Source organism: Dicentrarchus labrax, unplaced genomic scaffold (genome assembly GCF_905237075.1).
Source record: "Dicentrarchus labrax unplaced genomic scaffold, dlabrax2021, whole genome shotgun sequence".
Taxonomy (NCBI): domain Eukaryota; kingdom Metazoa; phylum Chordata; class Actinopteri; family Moronidae; genus Dicentrarchus; species Dicentrarchus labrax.
In genome coordinates, this window is record NW_026136716.1 from 14,401,527 (window position 1) to 14,425,193 (window position 23,667).

Genomic DNA, 23,667 nt, shown 5'->3' on the forward strand with positions numbered 1-23,667 from the left:
ATATACCCAAAAGATTTTACAGTAAAAGGAAGGAAGAGTAAATTATTCATTCATCCAGTATTAATTTTTGCTTTACAGGCCAAATGTTTAACTGCTTTAAATGGAAGGATAATTAGACCTAACTCTAGTCAAAGGATAAATGGTCAATGGTCAGTTTGGCCTTTAGAGAAAATGACTAGTAAGAGGGAATTGAGGAATTGATATGCGTTCAAAAGGTTGGTGCAATTGCTTTCATCCTAAGGTTAATTGCCACTTATATTATAATCATTAGTTATGTAGGTTTTAAATAGAAACATACTATACTATATATAATTTTCACTTAATGGAAACAGCTCAGTATTTAAAGATATTTCAAATCTTGATTGGCTATACAGTAATGTAATAATGTATAATCTACTAATAATTTCCCGACTCGACTTTTATACCGTATGAAAAGGAATCAAAATCATAGGCCGTTTGAAAGGTAAAAAAAAACATAAAGTCTAAAACTGATAAACAGAAATCTAAACAGATGCTTTTAAACATAACCTGTTTGGTTTGGTTACAACAAACCCTGGGGTGTTTGCTTGGTTAGTTTGGTTCATTTGGCCTGCTGTGAAAGCTGTCAACAGACTAACCAACCAGAGTGAGACTGCTTGAGAAGGAAGGGCTCCATCCAAGTAGACTCCAGTGTGGTTTGTTGCGGTCCAAGCTGAAACGCACCAACCACAGGCTTTTATGCTGGCAGAGGTCTGCATGGTTTTAAAGGCAAACCTACTATTGAAGTTACTGGGTTCCAAAGCATCTCTATTTTACCCAAAGCATTTGTATTTGACGACATGGGAATGAATCAACTATCGTTTTCTGCTCTGATTGGTTTTTTTTTTTTTCCATTCACGCAGTGGATTCTTGCAAATGCCATTAGGGGCACTGGTAGGAGCCAGTGATATCACAGATTATCTGTCTCATGTACTACTGTCAAGATGTCGAGAAAGTTTCAGCAAATATAACAAATACATTTATTTTCATAAAAGAGTTACCTACTGCAGCTTTAAATCCACATTCAGATGAAAGATTATGAGACCAGGATTTTTTTAAACTGATATACATTCTGTTGTATGTTTAATATCACTTGACTGTACACTCTCAGGATGAATTTAAATGCTGTTGGTGCTGTAGTACTTGAGCTCCAACATATGCAATAATTCAAGAATAATCTATCACTTTGGACCCCACAGTAAGGACCCATTTCTTTTGACAATGAAATATGACTGCAGAGTCATTTCCCAATGAGGCGTGAATGTCATGACTTTTCTGTGTCAGGGAGGTGTGAAGCCATACTACTGCTAGCCAATAACAAGCCTCCTGTCTGCTTATATGTCCTCACGGTCAAATGAACACGCTTGCAAGCGAACAACACAGCCAATATGACTATATGAGAGTTCATGCATATTGCCCATGATACAGATCAATACATGTACATTGTATCAGTACAACCTCCTGCAGGGCTGGCTTTTAAATCATGTATTGATCAAACTAATGTGTAGTTAGACCTCTAATGATAGCGATAAAAATTACATATTACATTATTAGATGAAATGTAGAATTTTGTTGTCCTTTATGATAAATAAGAAGATGCCAGAAAATCTATAGAGGGAAACGGAGGGTTTATGGGCTATTTACACTAAAAACCGAGAAAGAACTGTTGCAACAAATGTTTTCCTTTAGAAAGGTTCTCTGTACCATCATACAGATTTGAAGGTCAATAGCATGTTTGCAGTCTTGTGATTCTGATAATGCATGGAATTCAGATGGAGGGCATGAAGTGAGAAGCAGGATGGACGAGATGGAGGAAAGTCTGTGCTGTGCTAGTTTAAACGATATTAGAGAGAAAGGTACAACAGAAAATCCTGTTGAAGGTGATGCTTATGTTATAAAGAGGAGCGATTTTTCAACCCAACTGAAAGATTTACCCTTTCCAGCAGGGGTCTGAAGTCGTTGCATGGCTCTTTTCAAAGCCACCAGACTCCTCAATAAAAACAGTAATTTTACCTTGCAGAACACGGGAGTTGCTGGTCCACCTCTGTCTCAATCAGTTAGTTTGTCTGTGTTATTGTGTGATTTTGGTGATCCAAACTAATGTGTTAAAACACAAAAGTCAGTCTGGTGGCCTTGAAGAGAGCATGAACGTATTTAATGGCTTCAGTGCCCTGTCCGAAAGGTCTATCTGACGGCAAGGTAAAGGGGTTTTAAATTTTTTTTAAAATAGGATAGGTTTTGTCCACAGAAGCATTTTTTTCTGGTTGTTTTTCTGGCCAATTTTTTGCATCTTTACCCCTTATGAACAAAAAGTTTTGGTATTCATCCATGTGGTTTATCCATTTGAGAGTTTCTGATAACTGCCCTTCATCTGGAGTTCCCTCCACAGGAATGCAATGACGTGACGTGCAAACAAGCAATTCAAAAGCAATGTACCCACTCTGGGATGTTTATTTCCAATTTCACTTCTAAACAGATCCACCACCCTGACTGCCCCTTGAAGAACTATCTGGTTCCTCACCCAGATTTTTCATCTGTTACAGCATCACCGAGTTTTACATGCAGATAACTATTACTTCCATTGCACGCTCTGATGCTCTGACGCATCCAGTCGCATTATAATGATGCAAGTAAACATGACAGCTCTGCGCGGGCAAACTGGCCTATCGGCCTTGTACCAAACCGGAGAAAAATAACAGAGACGGGTAAGAAAATGAAACAAATAGAAACACTGAGAACATGGGAATGTTGATAGTTCAAATTATATGATATAGAAATAAAGAGTTCAGTCCAACTACTGATGAACGTGCAGAGGATGGGAAGAAAAACTGGTCATGAGGTGAGAGTAGATGTGGAGGGCAGAGGAAGAGGAGAGGAGGGAAGTGGGCAGTCGGGTGGTCTGTGGGGAGCTGACCTCAGAATAAAGAGAAGCCGGGGTCTTCCCTCAGGGGTCTGGTAGCGATACGATACCGCTAATTAGACTGCAGACAGAGCACTTTGTCAAAAGGCCGTGGGGGCTGTCGGATCAACCTCCACAGTCAGGACTTTACACTAAAGGCTCAGGACAACACACACTGCCCTTTGATTACAAATATGACCTAAAAATGATACAGTTTGATTACATGGTCAGTACTACAGTGGCTGCCTATGAGAAACTGAAAGGTGAAACAGGATACTACATCAGTACCAAATAACGGAACGTGTGGTTATAATCACTGCCTTTATTATCCTGAGTTTCCCTGAAGAGTTTTATTGTAGTATCATCAGTTATTATTCCACAACGAGAAAAATTGGGCCTCACGCAAGAACATTTTTCTTTTCTTAAAATTAGGGCTGCACAGTAATTGAAATATTATCCAAATCGCAATATCGCGAAGTGCAATATCCATTCGCAGAAACCGCGATAAAGGTAAAATATTTAACAAAACAGCTTTATAAGTATTGTAGTTCTGAAGAGATGGCCTGGCCTACAAATCTTGATTTTTTTTTTTTAAATTAATAAAAAGTTTGTTTGTTACAGACATCCAAACATCTGGATGATTTTAATATTTTCTTCAGTGAAAACTAAATTTGTGATGCAAAATTATACTTCCAACACTAATTGTAAATCACATCGCAATCACAAGATCTGTTATAGTAATTAACAACTGCACTATATTGTGCAGCTACACAAAATCTAAAATCTCTGTCATGTTTTTCTGTCTGGTTTGCTCAACAGTGTTTCAATTCAGATTCATCAAGCTCTCTTAACTTCACAAATTTGTTGTAAATGGCTTGTTTCAGCCTGATGTATGAAGAGGTGGCTGTTTGTGAAACTTCATCTTTTGCATAATCCACGGCCATAAAATTGCCAAATGAGGTTGCCTATTGGGGCAATTTTAGCAGGGTCAGTAAAGAAAGATAAAGGCCCTGAGGCAGCAGTCGGATGGAGCAAATTTCATGGTGTATAAGTAGTTGTTATATGTGTATGTATAACAACTACTAGTACGACTTAATGTGTTGAAATATGCCAATAAAAATAAAACTGTAAATTGCCAGCAATGATGACCACAATGTCTTGAATAGAATATTAATTTGTATGAAGCCTGTTTTAGTTATATATTTTATTTATTTTTGTTATGTTTGTTTTGGCATCATATTTAAACTCCACATTAATTCATCTTAAAGGTCCAATGTGTAAGATTTAGTTGCACTTACTGGTGAGATTGCAGGTTGAAACCAACTGAATACCACTGTCCCCACTGTCCATTTCTCACCTAAAGTCTTTTCAGGAACATATTTTAGTGTATTGTTTATCTATTTATATGAGTGTGCGATTAGGCAAGCCATAATTGTTTCTTGCTACTTCAAAGCAGAAACCGAGTACAGCCAATGAGCGCAGCCGAACTCGCCGTACGTTGCTGGTTGCAAAAAAAACTAGACGGTGCTGACCATAATGCAAGACTCAAGGCTTCAAAACTGTATTCCATAAACCTACTATAGGTTCACGCTTCCTTAATTCTAAACAAAAATGGAATTTTGAAATGATAGATATAAAAGAGTCTAACAAATTAGTATATAAACTGATTATAGATAACAAGCATCTACAGCCTCAATGTGTGACTTTGTTGATACAAACTACTGTGTTAAAACACAAAAGTCAGTCTCGTGGCCTTGAAGAGAGCATAAACAGATTTAATTGCTTCAGTGCCCTGTCCGAAAGGTCTATCTGACGGCAAGGTAAAGGGGTGAAAATATTAGGTTTTGCTGCAGCCCTGTCCACAGAAGCAGTTTTTTCTGGTTGTTTTTCTGGCCAATTTTCTGCATCAACAAAAAGTTTTGGTACTCATCCATGTGGGTTATCCGTTTGTGAGTTTCTGATAATGCTTCAAATGTTAAAAAATCTTAATATAGCTGCTGAAGGTTGTGAATGAGAAGAATAACAAAAAGGATACAGCAATAGGTGAATGACAGTACACAAACATCAAAGCATGCTTCTCTTTCTCTTTCCAGCTCTCTACCCCATGGCACGTTTACTGATGCTGAATCCATTCATACTTCTCAGCACAGTGACTGATTAAAGAATAAAGTATGTGGCTCTGGCCTAAAGCACAACGGATTAGCCTAATTGGACAAATACAGTATGTTTTTTCCCAAGGATGCTTTATGAACTCGGAGCTGCCACAGTGGAACTCCTACAAGGCTCTACACTCATTTGCAAACACATACAGAAAGTGGCAGGCTCTTGCAGGCGCATTTGTGTTCAGAATGTAATTTACATATTAAACTCAGTGCATTGTATTTCTGCTGCTGACAATAACAATTCGGTCTAAAGTTCCTTTACAAGGTTTTGTGCAACTATGTGCTTGTGTTTCCAGAGGAAGGAGACAGGATCAAATGAAATTGGTTGGAAATGATTGGTTGTCAGTCAAGCCACTTGAGGTTGGCATCTAAAGTGAGTCAAACTCCATAAGGCCCCTTATTAAATGCCCAACTCTACAGCAGAAATAAACATGTTTACAACCTGGTACAAAAGCAGTTTTGGTCTCTATAGCTAATTTCCCCCCGTTCACGACAACTCTACATATTTGCCCATTTTTGGATTAGCAGGGAGCCGGCAGGACTGCCAAGATGGCGACGGCCAGAGCCAACCAAACTGAGCTTCACAACAGCTCTTCAGAAACAACTGGGTGACGTCACAGAGACAATGTACTTTACTTGTATTTTAAATGTGTGTTCTATCTTTCAAAAAAAAAAAAAAAAAGGCCACACCTCCTGGTAAATATCTGAGTTTCCGTGGGCGGCGCCAGGATATGTTTTAAGGTTCTATTCATTGTGAACAGCATATTCTTGCTACTCCAGTCTTTAGGTAAGTGCCAGTTCCCTTCATTGCATTCCCTCACTTTTCCTCACATCTTACATAGGACCTCCCACTGAAGATTCGAGGAAAAGATGCAAGGAGAGAGGAATTGAGAAAGTCATTTTTAGAGAAATGAGATGTCCTTCTCCGTAAACTGTCATCTGAAGTGACGTCTGTCTCTGAGGACGGTGGCACAGCTGGATCACAGCTGGGTTAGCTTTTAATTGGATTTTAGAGCTTCTCTGTTGGCTGGAAGTTTGTATTTGCCTATATATGCACAGTAGGGTGCAATGTCCTCTGCTGACCACATGTTGAAATTCAGTAAATCCTACTAAATGTTCCTATATTTTATATTCGATATATATGTATCGATATATTCCAAATGCTACTAAAACACTGGAATCCAATATGTTTACCATAGGGTCAAAGTCAGTGGTTCCCAACCTTTTTCCTTAAGGGATCCATTTTTTGTAAACTGACGACCCCTGACTAAGTGACAGATTTTATGGATATTTCCTATTATATTCAACAGTAGAAAACAACTGGTAAACTGCACAAAGAACCCGAACAGTGAACACAATAACGTTAAATGAGGGATTGAGTTTTTCTGATATTTTTATATAATTATCTGTCTGTATTATGTATTTTTATAATTTTTAACAATCTTACATACTTAACAAATTTTGTGATTTTATACTATTAGCTTTGATTGTTTTAACTGCATACTGCTTTTGTTCAGGTCTTGAAAGGTTCAATCTAAAACTTTGAACCAACTGTTATCTTCACAAAAATAAAGGAAATGTTTTCTCACACCTTAAAATTAAGAAGACCTTGCGACCCCCCACGAAGCTTTGGCAACCACACGTTGGGAACCACTGCTCTGTACCATACACCAGACAGCAATGATAGATCATTCCTGCTGGAAGACACTTTTTGAAGTAGGACATCAAAGCATGAACTTGCTAACATTTAAATGTTTTTTTTTTTTCTCTTACTACAGCATGATACTCAACTTGCAGAGACCTGAAAATGTCTGTATGGTACTCCATCACAGCAAACATTGTGTAGTGCTGAATGATTAGTTGAAAATCAATTGGTAACAATTTATTGATTAATAATTCTAGGCATTTATCAAGAAAAAAAGTCAACAAATCAACACATTAACTAATAACAAGAGTATTGAAAGAGAGAGAGAGTTGCAACCCTACACAAATGATGCTCAGTGAAATTGACAACCACCCTCAAACAGGTTGTCAGACCAACTTGATTTCCATACAGAATGAAAATAGAACTGAAATCAATGGCTGTCTTAAAGGAAAGAAAAACACAATAAAAACACTACAAACTGGAGTTTATTACAATAAAGTGACCCAAAAATGGAAAATATGGTCCTTTAAGGAGACAAGAAAAACTAGTTACAAAAAAAGATTGCATTTAAAGCTAATCAAATCCTGTTTTAGCTATCAGTACATTACACAGAGTGTCCTTAAACTGAGAAAGTACCTGGTCGCCTCAGTATCTCCCAGCTAAAGCAAGGAAACACTGATGCAGCTAAACCTTGATTTCATGCATGAGCTAAATTTATACTGTGCTTGGTCTATAAATAGCAGTGGGCCGTTGTCTGGTGAGTCTTCATGCAGCACAGCGTGCTTAGCAACTAGGCCCACATCCATCACTCCCTTCTTCAGACACATCCCCAGTTACACAGAGATGCTACCACTGCCCTCCATCCCTCTGATTATCTTTTTTTCCCTCTGCTCAGATGTCTGCGCCAGCCTTTTCAAGCTGCTGTTCCGAAGCTGGAAGGAGATGTTCCAGCAGCATTAATTAGTGCCACAGAAATCCCCAAAAAACCTTTAATGTAGTGTGCTGTGGTGCTGCTGCTGCAGCATGAGGAGGGCGATTGTAAGTCTTACACACCATCTAGTGGCCAGAGAATGCAATGCTACAAAACAGTACTTAACTGTGTCCCAATTCTACTCCATATATCAATTGTAGGCACATTTTTAGTATTTGTGTTTTGGTGTTCACATTTTGATCAGCACACATATTTAACCATTTCCTGCGAGTACAACATAATAAAAAATGTTTATATTGCAGAATAACTGCAAAAAAGAGGATACTAACAATTAGTATAATGTGTACAATCATTACACGATTAGTATGGAATTGGGAAAGTATGGCAGGAATGGTGGTAAAGACTAAAACTCCCATGATCCCACAATAATGTCATCAAACTTTGTCTTTTGTTATTGTTTTGATGTGAGAGGCCTTTGCAGCAAAGATTACATATTGTAAATTTAAATATATAATAAAGGTACTACTGATAATACTAATTACAGCACAATAGGTTAACGTGCCATGACAACAATTACCTATAAAGGGGTGCCATGGTTTAATAATGTCAATTACTGCTCGAAACCCTGAGTTAAAACACATTCATTAAGTAAACAAAGTAAAACTGAGGGAGAGAGAGAGAGAGAGAGATCACATCTGAACCTAAACAATGTATTATGTACAGCTTACTCGTTTATGAGAGGGACAAAGACAGTATCGGATTGGTATCAGCAGATGCTCAAGGTTGAGGCATCATTATCGGACATGAAAAAGTGGCATCAAGACATCTCTAGTTTTAGTGTAGTTTTATAGTGGAGGTGGTCCACCCCATCTGAAAAGTAACCACCTCTAACATCATACAAATGATTGCATGTTTATGACATAAAACATCCATCTTTAGTGAAAAAGAGCAGAGGTTCTTTTTTAGAAGTGTCCAACTATTGTCACAGTTCTGGACACTGATGTCACAGTGATTCCGGATGTCTGTAGCACACAGCAGAGAAACTTCACATCATTTCTGTGACTTGAACTGAGCACAAGCTTTTCAGAGACTAGCCGTTTTCTCCGATTTTCTCATTCCTTCACGTGATTCATTTAGATTATCAGACATGTGGTAAGTAACTCTTTTCAGTTTTTAATTACTTCCCTGTTTTCATGTAGTCTTTTAAAATAAATTTAACAAATTCAATAATCAATCAGAGTCAGTTCACCTAAATAACAAGAAATGTTTTCTCACTTACTGTGGTGGAACATCCCTTTCCAAAAACAGTGTCCCTGTTATTAATGACAATTCATTTTTATAGGAACTTTTTCTTTGGTACAAAGTAGTCTCTAAACACTCCCAGTTTTCATTGCTAAAACTATGAGGAAACAATTAGACAGTTAAGAGAAAAAAAAACTAGATTACGTTGCTCTCGAGACATACATTTTCAGTGTTTTTAAAAGTGCTCTTACAAAGTGTTTCATTGTGGAGGAGAATGAGGGGAGAGCATTGCTCCAGGTGAGCCATATGTTGTTCATGCTGTGAGCACAACAAACTAAATTACATTTACCTCCATTTAGAAATGTAAAGATATTTCATGTGACAGTTAAACTGTGAGACAAATATTAAAGATTTAAATCAATCATATGAAAAATTGATTTAGATATAAATCGTGGCATCAAGGCACAAAGACAAACGCAACGACAACGCAAAGGAAATATGCATTGTTTTGCACAGTTTATACCATACTTCAGAGAAAAAGGATTTTACAATATTGTAAAGAACATGTAAGAGAAAATATGTTTTGTAGATTCTTGTCTGGGAAATAAAGGAATCTTATTGTACTGTATAGTAGTATCATGAGTTGAGTATATCGTTACATCCCTACTTCCATTGTTTTGGGTTTTATATCTCAAAATCTGGACCAATAAAACCTCCTTTGGCTGCATGCACAGTCACCTCTAGGGTTTTTGAATTTTGGTGAACTGACACTTTATAGATAGAAGCAGTCAAGCTAAGTTATGACATAGACCTCTTTTCATACTGTTAGGCAACCACGCATACCAAGAGAGGACCCTTTCAGTTCAGGGGCCAGAGGCGCCTTGCCAGAGATTTCCACCAACAACAGCCTGGTGGCGCTTGACGACGAGATCGTCTGTGCCCTAGGTCATGATCTCTCGCAGATCCCCTCTGCCACTCGTAGCACCATGAGGAATCTGACGTCCCGGCATAAGGAGGTCAGCCAGTGGCAGGCACAGATATCTGAGACTATTGGGCAGGTGGACCGGGAAATCATTGCCCTGGAGCAAGTGAAAAGCACTGCTGACAGCTTTCTCGAGGAGAAGCTCTCTTATGGCCAACTAATGGCTGAGTGTGTGGAGAACAAAAAACTGAACACAGGGGTCCTGGCACAAGACCCTGTACTCATAGAGCTGAAAAAGGAGGTACAGTTGACCAATGAAATCACAGTACTGCTCCAGAAGCAGATCATTATCTTGTTGGATAAACTGAGCTCTCTGAAAGAGATCTACGCTCAGCTGCTGGCAGACTATCAAGATAAAGGTGAGGCTAACAAGCTCAGCACCAAATGTATAACTCTTGACATCAACTCAGCCGGCCCCCAGCTCCCAGTTAGTGAACACAAGCCCAGCCTGAGCCGTGACAACTGGACGTCCCGCTGCAAGGACATAAAGCGGACTGCTGATAACCTGGTTAAAGACTCTTGTTCCTTCAGGGGGAACCTGCGGTTTACCCTTGCCAGGCTGAAGAATGCCCATGAGTGTCAGCACCGCAACACAGATGGTGCCATGCAGAAAAAGATCAATGAGATGAGCAAGGTGCAGGAGAGGCTGCGTTGGGAGAGGCAGAATATCATGTATGAGATTAAAGATCTTACAAATGACACTCAGAAGGTTGCAGGCCAGATCAGGAACTGTGATTCCAAGCTGCATCAGACCAACCACTGCCTGGACATCCTCAACCACAGACCCAGGCAAGAGCTCTGTGTGGACCAGCCCTTCACCAGTCTCACGCTGGAGAAAAATGACCTGACAAAAATGTCATCTGGACTTCGGCCAACACTTCAGCGCTGCCACCAAGACATGGGGCCAATGCACCACCGCCTGTCGACTCTGGAGGACAAGATGGCCACTAATGCTCACGCCCTGGATGTAGAACAGAAGTGCCACAACCTGCACCAGAGTTTCCTGCCCCTGTACAACCCCAATGTGGTCATTCCCAGCAAGGCCTGGCTCTGCAGGGGCCCAGGGCCCTCCAGCCCTTACTCCTTCCTTCAGTAGTGTGCATCTGTGCTCTGCTACAGCCCTGTGGTCGGTTCCATTTGGTGTTGCAAAAATGAATAAAGTGTAAAAGTCTTTGAGCAAAAAGTAATGAGAGGGTTGTTTTAATTCAACTAACATATAAAGACACAATCACTAAGGTTTTTGCTGCTCCTTTGTACAAAATGAGCCTCATATATTAGCAGTAGACTGCCAGGATTGCTTATTATTACAAAGGAAAGATAGAAATAAATACCTCCAATGGAGTCCACTTTTACAACACACTGGACTGGAAGGGCTACAGGGACATTGTTTAGGTCCTTTAAGAATGCAGCAAGTTGTTGTAAATCATTTTCCAGTCTGTTGCTGTTAGGGTTGGGTTTCAATAGCCATTTCTATTTTGGCAATGATGGCCAAAATACCTGAATTTGTCAAATGAGCTATAATCGATATTTTTGAAAGCACAATGTATCAAATGAAAATGTGAAAGGGCTAGCTCATAGTGTTGAACCGACAGAGAATTATTAGCTGAATCTGTGGCTACCCTCAGCTTCATAGTGTGTTTCAGCTCATTGTTTAGCTGTCTAGCCCACAACTTTATTGTTTTGGTTCACTGTCATCAACGTCATTTTTGACAGTAGCAAGCAGCTGTATTCGACAAAAAACAGTTGGAGACTAGAGTCCAACCAATATTTCATAATATGTGCTGAAATAAAAACTGTTTTTTCTGGTACATATTAAGTATAATGATACTATATACACTTCATATAACAGGAAAAAAGCTTGTGACAATATATTGGTGTCACTGCAAAGTTTAGCCAGCTGTGCTATACAAAACTGTGGCAAGCAGCACAGAGTAAGAGGGAAGAAGCAGGACTTAGCAATGTCAACTACAACTGGTTGACGGTGTATGTTAAATTATTCAACATATTAAATAGGGGTGTGGAAAAAAATATTGTATCGCAATACTTAATTTTGTGACGTTATATCAAAAACACTATCAATTTTTGCGGTTAAACCTCTGACACTTGTATAGCAAACTTAAACTGAGAGCTATGGTGTGCAGAATGCAGATCTCACTGTTCTAAATTTAATTTAATTTTTTATTAAATCACAATTTATCACCCAGCCTACAGTCACAATATATTACAATATATTGAATTGTAACCCCTGTATAATGATACATCGTATCGCCATATTCTTGCTAAAAGACAGGCCTAATTTTAAAGACTATTTAACTTAAATATTCTTTAATAAAGTTATTTGTTTAAGAAAAAAGTCATCTGAGTACCTTATATTGGTACAAAATTGGACTATTTTCATTCAAGCGCAAAAAATAATTCCCTATATCAGCCGCCATATTGATTACCGGTGAATTTGTCCCCTCTAAAACGCGGTGTTGTCTCAGAAATCCCATATGGGTCGGGCTCTATTGGAAATTAGCTGGTGAACATAGAGAGAGTCAGATATTTCCCTCAGGAGTTGGTAGAGACCTAAAAGATCGAAAAGAGAGCAAATAACAGACTTATATTTGCCACCAGCACAACTATAAATGAATGATATGTTGCTCCAGAACTGTTGCTAACAGTGTTTACAGCTTGTTTTTAATTGTTCCCAAGTGGACAAAAAATGGTTTTAGCTACAAACCAAACACATTTTTTTTTTATCTCAGCTTGCTCTTTTTTACTACAAAACAATAATGTAGAAAAGGTGTCAGCTCTGGTGCTTTTACCAGTTAAAATATGAGCGGAAGACAAATTATTATACAAATTAACATCACTTCCGTAACTTTTGGCTGTTGTCTGCTTAATGTGCTCTCTGGTGCTGATGTCCGTAGGCAGGGATTGTTTGATTTCATGGACTAATAAAGCATTGTTTATCATGAAAAAGGTTTTGTAATTTTAAAATTGCCATATTATAAAGAAATAATCAAAAATGTAATTAAGTAATGTATGGCAATGTAACTATAATCTAATTACACTTTTTCAAATGTATTCTGGGCTGATTATAGTTACTTATTTCTGATTACTTTTCGTTTTGCCAGATTGTTACGGCCACAGAGCTGAGAGCTGTTGTTGTGTTGTGTTGTTTTCCCTCTGCAGTGAGTCTGGCTGTCTCCAATTGCTAATCAGGGCTGGACATATATATATAAACTGGGATCGGAGTTGTGGCAGGTGGGTCATCCAGCAGCGTGCATGCTGTTTGGGTCTGAGACGAGAGGCTGTGTAAAACGTTACGATGAAAGCGGTCCTCCCTGATAGAGGGAGTGTGTGATTGTTTTTGTTAAGTTTGTTAAAGTACTTAAAAATAGTTAATTATACAGGATTGGCTTCTCCTTCGTTTTTCTTTTTAAAAGAAAGCTTGTTTTGAGTTTTCATCTTTTGGTATTGTTGTGAGTATCAATTTTCTGTTTACTGGTTATGGAAACCCTTGATTCTTTCTCCCTGGGTAAAATTTTGACATACATCTCTGGGACATAACAGAAATAACAGCTTGTTGATCTCAATGTGTTGAGCTCAACAAACCCTTTGAGTCAACAATGCAAACTATTTGAATAAACTATTCAGAGAGGCTGGCTCTGTGTTGGAACTACTCTGGAGTTCTGGTAGGGGGATCACAGTCAAGCCTCCCCTCAGACCACTCTTAATAATAGGACTTATTCATCTGACCCTGTGCCAGTGAGGTCATTCCTGCCAGCTGTTATCACTCTATATGAAGAATCCTCTCTGCGTCACGAAGCCTGACAGACTCTATTGTTCATCTGTCCAATATAAAATAATATTCACAAGTGATTTATCTTCATATATATCTTTGTATTAAAGTGGAACTACACAAAGAGGATTTTAAAGCTGCAGTAAGTCATTTTTATAAAAAAATTACTTCTTGTCATACTTGCTGAGATTTTCACTGTGTCCTGACAGTAGTACACGAGACAGATAATCGGTGAAGAAATCCGGTTCCTCTGGCTGGTTCTAGTGCCCATAATGGTATTTGCAAGAATCTGGACAAAAGCAACCAATCAGAGCCAAGAAAGATACAAAGACGCGTTGGGTTGGAGGCTTGAATTTAGTTTATTGTTAAATATCATTCCCAAGTTCCCAAAGCGTCTGGATTTGCCGTCCTGGGAATGAGACTCCACAATCTTTCTTGGCTCTGATTGGTTGCTTTTGTCAAGGCCCGGTGGTTACTTGCACATGCCATTAAGAGCACTAGAAAGAGCCAGAGGAACCAGATTTTTTCACTGATTATCTGTCTTGTGTACTACACTTAGGATATAGTGAAAGTTTAGTTAGCAAAAAAATAAAACAAAAATCACACACTGCAGCTTTAAAGTTTTAAAGACAATTACAAGGCAGGTGGGGTCTAGCTACCTAATCTGCTTTAATTTGGCTCATTCTTATTCTTATCAGCCCGCAACATTTTTCATACCGGCACTGTATATATACTCGTGTGTATGATTTTCATATTAATCACAACACTGTATTCAACAAATACATGACATCAATATACAGTATACATATACAGTATACTACTCAGCACTATCATTGTGTTATTCAGTATATATTTAGATTTACAGTAACTACTTACAGCAAGTCTTACCTTTCTGAGCAGGTGTGGGAACATCTGGAGGTTCTTCAAACTTCAGTGTTTGTACCAGAGCCTCTGGAGTTATTTTAGTGCCAGCAAAGATCCCAGAGGGGAAGGAGCTCCCTGCCAGAGCCTGTGAGGTTTGCAAATAAGGATGCAAATAAATAAGTACAAGACTATCAAAGCACTTATACCCCATATCCATGTTATGGCTCCTCCAAATCTGGTACAAGCTATTTTGGTTAAATAGTGAGCTTTAGATTTGATTCACCTTTTCAACGTGGTAGCTAAAATAAACGAGTGATATTTCAAAATAAAGCTCGTATACGGCTACCCCTGAAATCACGGTGCTTAGCTAAATGTACTCTCGGTCCAACTATCGTTAATGGGCATTCAATAGCACACGTCAACGTTATTTATTCGAACAGTTATAATAACTGACCTGTTTGACATTTTTCGAGGCGTCAGTCTTGTTGTTTCCCAGCAGTGGAGGACTTATTGTGTGTAGTCCCAGTGGAGGAGGCTGCTCTAAACTCCGAGAGAACGCAGAGTCGCGGGGCTGTGTGAGGCTGCTCGGCCTCTCGAGCTTCACCGCCTCCTGGTGAATCTTCTGTCGGACATGTTTTATCTTTCCGACCATGTTAATGCAGCCTAGCGAACTTTATATTAAACTCAATTAAATGTGTTTAACACAAACAGTTGTGTTCCTGCTCCCCGGTGTCGACAGCGTGTGACGTTGAAAAATCCGCTACGCTTAGACCGGAAGTCAATGTGTTGCGCCTTCAAAATTAAATGACAAATTGCTCACTTTAATTACTTTTGGCTGGTGTTTAGTTTGTACCAACCGTCGTGGTTTTAACATTCGGATCCACACGATAGACGTTAACCCTCTACGATGTTTAGTGTCTTTTTTTTGCTTATTCTTTTTAGGCTCGGCCCCACGTGATGTAGGTTAAACACAAGGCTAGCTAACATTAGTCTATTGTGAGAGATGTGACATTTGGACAGGAGCAGTGTACTTCCGGCACTCACTGTCCCACTGGTGCTCTGTTTCACTTCAGGTTCGAGCTCTGTGTTTCTTGTTCGCCTGTACAACATCATTCATAGCTTAATAAAAGTTTTAGTTTGGGGGTAAATACCAGAAGCAGATGTTTCTACCCCGGCTAGCTTGACGATTGTTGACATGACAAGCGTGACTGGTGTCCCGGGTTAGTAGATCGGTGGAAAACGGCGCAGAACGAAAGTTCCGCATCTAATTTTAAGATTTAGAAGATAAATTGATTCATATATTTGAGTTAATTTACAAAAAAAACAAACATATTAACAGTTAACTGTTTACGTATATTCATGTTACATAGTTATTATTTAGATATTCCCAAGTTTAAAGCTTTACATGTACATCTTTAAAACAGTTACAATATTCTGCTGAATCTACCTCTGTGGTTTTAAATATACAGTCTATGGTTCTGATTGGTCAGATAGCCTACACACTTGAGATTGACACTGTTTCATAACCAGTTAAAAACCTCTTGTAGTATAAAGTAAGAACTGTGGAAGGAAGGAATAATGGACCCTTAAGTGTAAATCAGATTTATTTGCAGGTGGATGTGGCAAATGAATATGAGGTCTTCCACAATAAAAAAAAAAAAACAAGCAAATAGTAATCTAACACTACAATGTTCTACACTGTACAGTACATATGAATGTTTACATGTATGTAAAAACAGACATATCAAAACTAATTTACACGAAGGGGTCCTGGACCAGGTCCTGAGCAAAGAGTTTGTGGAGAGTCTGCAGATCTTTGACCTGAGAGAACAAGAAGAAAATGATTATGATGCTGAATTAGACACAATAGGTGTTTAACTCACAAGAAATACAACATTTCATTAACACACATGTGAAGTGTAAATCAGTTTGCATATTATTTATACTCACACTTTTCTGCATTTTTTTTTTTGAATTTTTTTATTATTATTGTGTCATGCATTAGCATGCCCAGCCCACCAGGGCTTACAAGACACCATTATAAAACATAAAGAGACCAAGAACCAAAAGTAGATGCTAAACAATACTAACATTAACGATATAAAACATCCTGACGTTTCATCCAGGCTTTAGTAACAAAAGAGGCTAACTTATAAACATTAAAGGTAAACAAACATTCCATCCTAACATCATCATTACTCCAAAATATTTCAGGGTTTTGAGCAAACAGTTCATTTACAACAGGTACTCTGAGTTAATCATAGAAGGGACAGTATAAAAGAAAATGAGATTCATTCTCCACTTCTCGTAAATCACAAAGTTCACAAAGTCTCTGTTCCTCTGGGATATTTTTAAATCTGCCGACCTCAAGTGCCAGGGGAAGGATTCCCATTCTTAATTGGGCAATCAAGGATCTCTGATTTCTTGGTAAATTTGTTTTAACATATAATTCTGTTTCATAATTAGGCTTGATTTGAACATATGTCCGTAATTTCGGTTTTATCGTTATATCATTTAACCATTTTTCATTGAACCCGACAAGTAACTTTTTTCTAATTTGTTTATGCTGCATGATAAATTATTTCTATAGATGTACTGAAAATCGGCTTCTTCAAAGACAGCATGAATCTCTGCGGCCCATGGAGAGTTCTGAACTTTACACCAAAGAAAAACTTTCTTATTGATCCTGTCATCTGACATATTAATAAAACAATTCCACAGTCTAATCATATCACACTTTCTCCTTATTGTACCAGGAATCCAGCCCATGTTACCCTGAGCAGCCAAAGAGGGAACATATTTATGAATACCCAGAAAACAACGTATAGCTCTGTTTTGTACTGCATCTGAAATCCTTCTTTCTTTAAATCCCCATACCCCAGCAGCATAGTTCACAATGGGAGAAACACATGCATCATACAATTGAGAGTAAGTAGAATAACCAAGGTCTTTACATATTTTTAACTTGTTAACAACGGAACCCAGAGCTCTGCCAGCTGAATCAGCCAGGAGTTTAATTCCATTTTCATAATTCATAAATTCATCAAGTGGAAATCCTAAATATTTATAAACAGATGTATTTTCTAATGGCATATCAGAAAAAGTAAAGATTTTCTCACTTCTTGGGACACCTTTTTTTCTAAAATGAATTATCTGTGTTTTACTCTGATTTATGGACTGCCTCCATCTGCAACACCAGGTCTGTACTAAGTTTAGCATATTCTGTAAATCATCCTCCGATTCAGCCAGCAGAACAATATCATCCGCGTACAACAAAATACCCACAGTTAAATCATTCAAATGTATACCTAAATTAGCATTCTTGACTTCAAAAGCCCAGGTCATTTATATAAAGAGAAAACAAGGTAGGGGACAGGACATCACCCTGTTTAACACCAAAGGGGGTTTTAAACCAGTCAGTTTGAAGATCATTTATCTGAACACATACAACTGAAGAACTATACAGTGACTTTAGAGCTTGATAGAATTTACCATCCACACCTCCTTTTAAAAGTTTTAAGGTAAGCAGATCTCTATTTACCCAATCAAAAGCCTTTTGGAAATCCACAAAAAATACAAAAGAAGATTTATTTTCTGCAATTCTTGTCCTGACAATTGTTGAAATTGTATGAATATGATCAATGCAGGCTTGACTCCTTCTGAACCCATTCTGTTCATCAACTAAATATTCCTCTGTTTCCAGATACTCGGTCAGCCTAGCATTCAAAATACTACTATACAATTTATACACTGTGCTAAGAAGGCTGATTCCCCTGTAATTGAGTGGTATCCTAGGGTCATTCTCAGATGACTTTGGGATAGGTTTGATAATAGACTTATACCACACGGAAGGAACAATACTGTGTTTAAAACAAAACCTAAACAAACAGAAAAGCATGTTTAAAAGAGGAGGTGACTTTAACACTTCATTTGGGATATCTTCCACACCTACTGCTTTTTTCATCTTAGACTTATTTATAGCAGCTTTCACTTCTTCCAAGGTAATATCACAATTCAAAAATAAATTTGGTGAATAGTTCTCTCCGCCCATATTTCTCTCTAAATTGTCCTTTACTTTACATGCATCTTCAAGAAAAGCATCTTCAAAAATTGGTGGAATATTACTTCCTGATAATAAATCAGCAAAATCGGTCTCCCACTTTTTAATTACAAAATCTTTCCTGCATTCCAGGACATCATCACTTAGGACAACCCCCATAGGTATTTTCTGTATTCTCCTTGGGCCTAATTTATTAATTTCCCTCCAAAATTGTTGTGGATTATTGGTTTGTAAATAATCTAATCTCAAGGACTGCCCTCTACTAAACTTCCTTTTGTAGAACCTTAATTTTTTATCAAAAATAAACTGTGCTTGCCTGTAATTTTCTCTCAGTTGTTGTTTCCTTACTGGATCATTACATCGAAGAAAGTTCTTTTCAGCTATTTTTCGTTCATTCCACAGTTTTTGGAGCTCAGAATTCCAGAAAGGTTTAGAGCACCTTGCTAACTGCTTAAATTTGTATTTATTTAAATGTTTGGGTTGACATTTATCCATTTCTAAAATAATCATATCACAGAACTCATTGTACCACCGATCAACACTATTTTGTGTACTTTGACAGGATTCAAGTTGTTTTATTAACTCTAATAATGCAAAGCGACACATGTCAGAGGACAAAACGTTTTCAGGAAAAGTTCTGCATCTCTTTTTTGATTGTGAAACTGATTCATTTTCTTCTGTTGTTTGAACTCCAACTTTAAATGTTAACAATAAAAGTGAGTGATCCGGTAAGTGACATCGTTCTCCAATAAGCTTCTGCATTAGCACACAATACACATTATTCTACTTAGTTTTAGTACAAAAATAGTTTTCATTTAAGTCTAGTTCTTATTTTAGTTAAGTAAACACCAACCAACAGCACTTTCACCACTGGACACCCTACACTCAGAAAACCCACTGCACCACCAAGTCTCCTCACTTTGAAACCTTCCCTCTGAGTGCTTTTAATTATTCACTTTGGACATTGAACTTCAAAATTCATTCAGCCTCACAGAGGAATCAAACACACAACCTCAGATTTTATGGTTAGTCTTCTAACCCACTGTATTATTTCCCCTGAGACAGTCTTCCACAATTTTGAAGTCCTTTTCACTCGTTTCTTTAAACAGCTTGTACATTTTTGTGTGACTGTATATTTTAAGCACCATTGCACCAAGATGAGTTCCTCGTGTGTGTAAAAACCTACCTGGCAATAAATCTGATTCTGATTCTGATTAATTTCAAGATTCACAGAGTTGAGCAAGGCTTGAACCTCCAAACTTCCAACCACTGTATTGATATTCAGACACAGAAACTCATTAAGCAAAGTGTATGTTTGTTGTTGCTTTTCTTTTCATCTTTGAGGAGAAAACACAGAAAAGTCTCAGTAGAAGACACCCTGGATATGATCCCTCCACCTTAGATCACCAGGTATCTGCACTTTAATGAACTATACTTGAGGCTTAACATTTGCTGCACATTTTGAAAATCACAGAACTAATACTAGCACTTGTGGCACCAAGCAGTGCTATTGTACCTGGGATACGAGGAGCTCTGTTATACCTCATATAAACCCCTAGAAAATAATCTGAGTTATATCAAGAAATAAATAAAAATGTAGTAAAAGCTACCAATGAGAGTTTCTTGTGATTTATTTGCTTAAAAAACTTCCGTAAAAAAGTAATATTGATGGTCTGTAAAACAATGTTGGTTACTTACGTCCTCCAACCCTTCAGCAGGGAAGTGTACAAAATAAGGAAAGGATTATGGGGCAGAATTGGGTATTCAACTATCTACCTTGTGGTCAGTAACCCTGATTTTTAACACCCTATTCAACCATCCTGCCACCCTTAGTCGCCTGAAATTTACCCAACCGTGCAACTGGTCGACTCCCCTGTTGACATTACTAATAGACTTGGTATTCCTGTTTGAGACACTGTACCTGTTTTCCTCTGAGTTTTACACTTCTAAAAATTCATAGATTTGAGTGAGGATCGGTAGAACTCAAACATCCTGAGCCGTTTGATCTGAGGGACTGAACTAGAGCTTTGATTCTCTGCCTGAACCTGACGGGTCGTGTTGGGTCAAAACTGCTATTTTAACTTAGATTGAATAAATATATATATATAAGTTAAATATTTTATTAAAAATGCATGCAACTGTAATTAATGTGAATTTATTAGTTTTGATAATAATTTGCACCATATAATATGCACAATGTAGTTAACTGATTTATTGTAAGCAGAAATTCGGGTTTCGTTTTGGGCCCCAAATTGCTTCTATGGTTCGGGCTCGCACAGACGTTTTTCAGGATTGGGTCCTGTCGGGCCTGATTGTTTGGGACAAATCAAAGCTCAACTAGACTGAACCTCTCTGACCTTCAGGCTAGTAGTTCCCACCACCCACTTAAACCCTAAACTAAGCTTGAGCTTCCACTTGTAATTTCCACTAAGACCGAACTCACTTTGGCCACTTATACCGAAAGCATTTTGTCCCTTCTTCATCTTTCTTATGAGTCGGAATCAGTCATGTCTTTATGTCATATTTATTTGCAGCGATTCATAAATCAGCCATGTTATCACTACTCTACTATAATAAAACACACTCACATCAAATACTCATTATTACTAGATTATTTTTTGAAGAATAACTTGACTGTTTTGTTTTTATGTAACTTAAACTTATGAAGGGACTGTTTATTAGACAATGGGTATGTAATAGCTTTTTATTTGTTCTTTTATCAATAGTAAGCAGTATTGTTTGATTAGTCTAAATGTTTGTTTATGTTCTTATTTATCGATTTAGATGAAACTTTTAAGTTGCAAACTTTATTTTGATGAGTGGTGTTTAATTTACATTTATAAGCTGGGAAAAAATTGTTGGAACAAGTAAATTTTTATGAGTAGTTTAATCAACTTAAAAACTTCAGTTCAGCAATTTGGGGCAAAGCAACCCTTTAAAGTACTTAAGTCACTTGTAGATCACCTTTTTTGACAGCAGATGGAACCCTTACGCTGCTTAATAAACATTGATCTCTGACCACACAGTCTTCCTGCATTTGTCAGTACATTACAACATTACAATACTTCACATGAAGCATCATTTTTCTAAAGCCTGTTGTGTTTATTTAGACTTTTGATTGTTTCCTAACTGCAGGCCGTCATTACAGGATGAGAGAACATGCCGGGACTTACACTTGCTTGAGCGTCAACTTGAATATTTTTCCTTTTTCTTGAGAATTAGTGGAATTCTGGGTTCGGCAGAGGAATCTGACATTTTTGTGACACATTAAGGCAGTCTATATAATTTAACGGTGACATATATCAGTGGTACCCAACCTTTTTCATTAAGGGACCCCCTTACCATCATTAAGTAAAGTAACAACCCCTGACTAAGTGACGTCTGTTTTATGGATATTCCATTTTCAAAACTGTACAATGAACCCAAACAATGAAGTCAGAACCAAGTGCTGAGATGAAGCTTTGGCAACACCTAGTGGGTGTCCTGGGCCACAGATTGGTCACAACTGACATATATAACGAATATAATTGTGACATAATCCTATATAACCATATCGTATTAAAGGTCCAGTGTGGAAAATTGCTATATTCAGTGATTATGCACTAATAAAAACATGTCTAAGAATATTATATATAATATTCAATATCATTTAATTTCACAGATTTTTTTTTTAGAGGAATTGAAAAAAAGAAAAAGACAATACCTGTGGGTCCTGGGTCATCTGGTTTCCCCAGCCACTTTGGCTGTCCGCTCATTCAGATCAAAGCAACAGCCAATCATATACATGTTTGTTCTGACTGACAGAGAAAGACTTTTTGCTGAAAAGTGTCATTATGAAATAAAATATTCTGAAATAAAACTGTACCAAATAAACAAAATAAAAACTTAGATTTGTAGTTATGTCATATGATGATTCTTCTTATATTTATGTGAATCTATTTATGAATCACATTTTGAAAACCCACATGTAGATTTACCTTGGAAAACCTGGAGGTGCTTTAATGCAATTCCAGTCTAAGTGACTCACCTTGGACCCAGATCACTTAACACTGTTGGCCTTATCATAAGTCTGTACTACAGAAAATATTTAACCCGTGCTTTTTCTCTCAAACTGAGATGACAGTGACTGATGACTATTCCAGACCTGTTCAGTCCTGTAATGCAACACAGCAACCATTCCATGGTTTCCAATAACAAACTGTAAACACACCCCTATCTCTCCTACATGCACAGCAATGTTAACTGTATTCATAATTCATCTTTAAACATTTCTGTAAAATAAAATTAATTCTACCTGATTTAAACTGTTACTTACGTGCTGTGGCCAAATTAATGTCATGGTTAGAGGTAAACTGTAGTAATCATGAACCCTACATCAAAAAGTAGGACTACAACTTCAATGTGTTAACACTGGGTCTACAGATGTGCCTTCTGTGATTCCCCCACTGCAACTGTCATCCATCTTTTCTAGAAATGTACCCCTAAACTGTGGCAGGGTAGCTGCAATTTTATCTTGGATAATAGTGTCTTAACTTTAAGTGGAAAATGTTTTTTTGTTTTCCAACATTATATATGAAAAAGAGTATTTTCTAATCTATTTCATTATATTTTTTGCATGTTTTACATTCATAAATATAAAAAGTGTAAAAGCTACTTTCATGTTTTTAAGAAAGAAATGAACCTATATGTTAAGATCTTCAGCATAAAACTGTGACACTGTGCTCCCTAATTAATGTTTTCACTTAAGCCACTTTCTATTGGTTTATGTTGACCCCTGTCATTAATTTATTTTTTGTTTTGTTCTTTTCATTATAATTTGTTAATCCTTTATTTACATGTTTGAACATTTACCTATATATCTATTTACATGGAATTGATATTTCACTAGTTATTTCATTGTATTGTTAATTGAATTGAATAATAATAATAAACAAGGTTTTTCCATTAATTTGAATGGCCAGAATAATGGATAGCATATGTATAACATTTTACAAAAATAACTTGAACTTTTTGTTGAATGAAACAGATAAAACACAATGCAGAATCTTTTTCCTGCCATAAATAAAAGCGTACACAT

At 37.4% G+C, this 23,667-nt stretch overlaps 1 protein-coding gene across 1 annotated transcript in view; it reads right to left on the bottom strand.

Annotated features, from left to right (window-relative positions):
- The window catches only part of slx9 (SLX9 ribosome biogenesis factor), a 31,066-nt gene extending 15,379 nt beyond the window's left edge, over positions 1–15,687 (bottom strand). The window contains exons 1-2 of the mRNA XM_051427308.1: positions 14,985–15,687; positions 14,555–14,675 (exon numbers count right to left, since the gene is read on the bottom strand). Of these exons, the coding sequence (XP_051283268.1) occupies positions 14,555–14,675; positions 14,985–15,182 (319 nt within the window). The 5' untranslated portion in view covers positions 15,183–15,687. The remainder of the gene's footprint in view (positions 1–14,554; positions 14,676–14,984) is intronic.
- Positions 15,688–23,667: the final 7,980 nt, after the last annotated feature.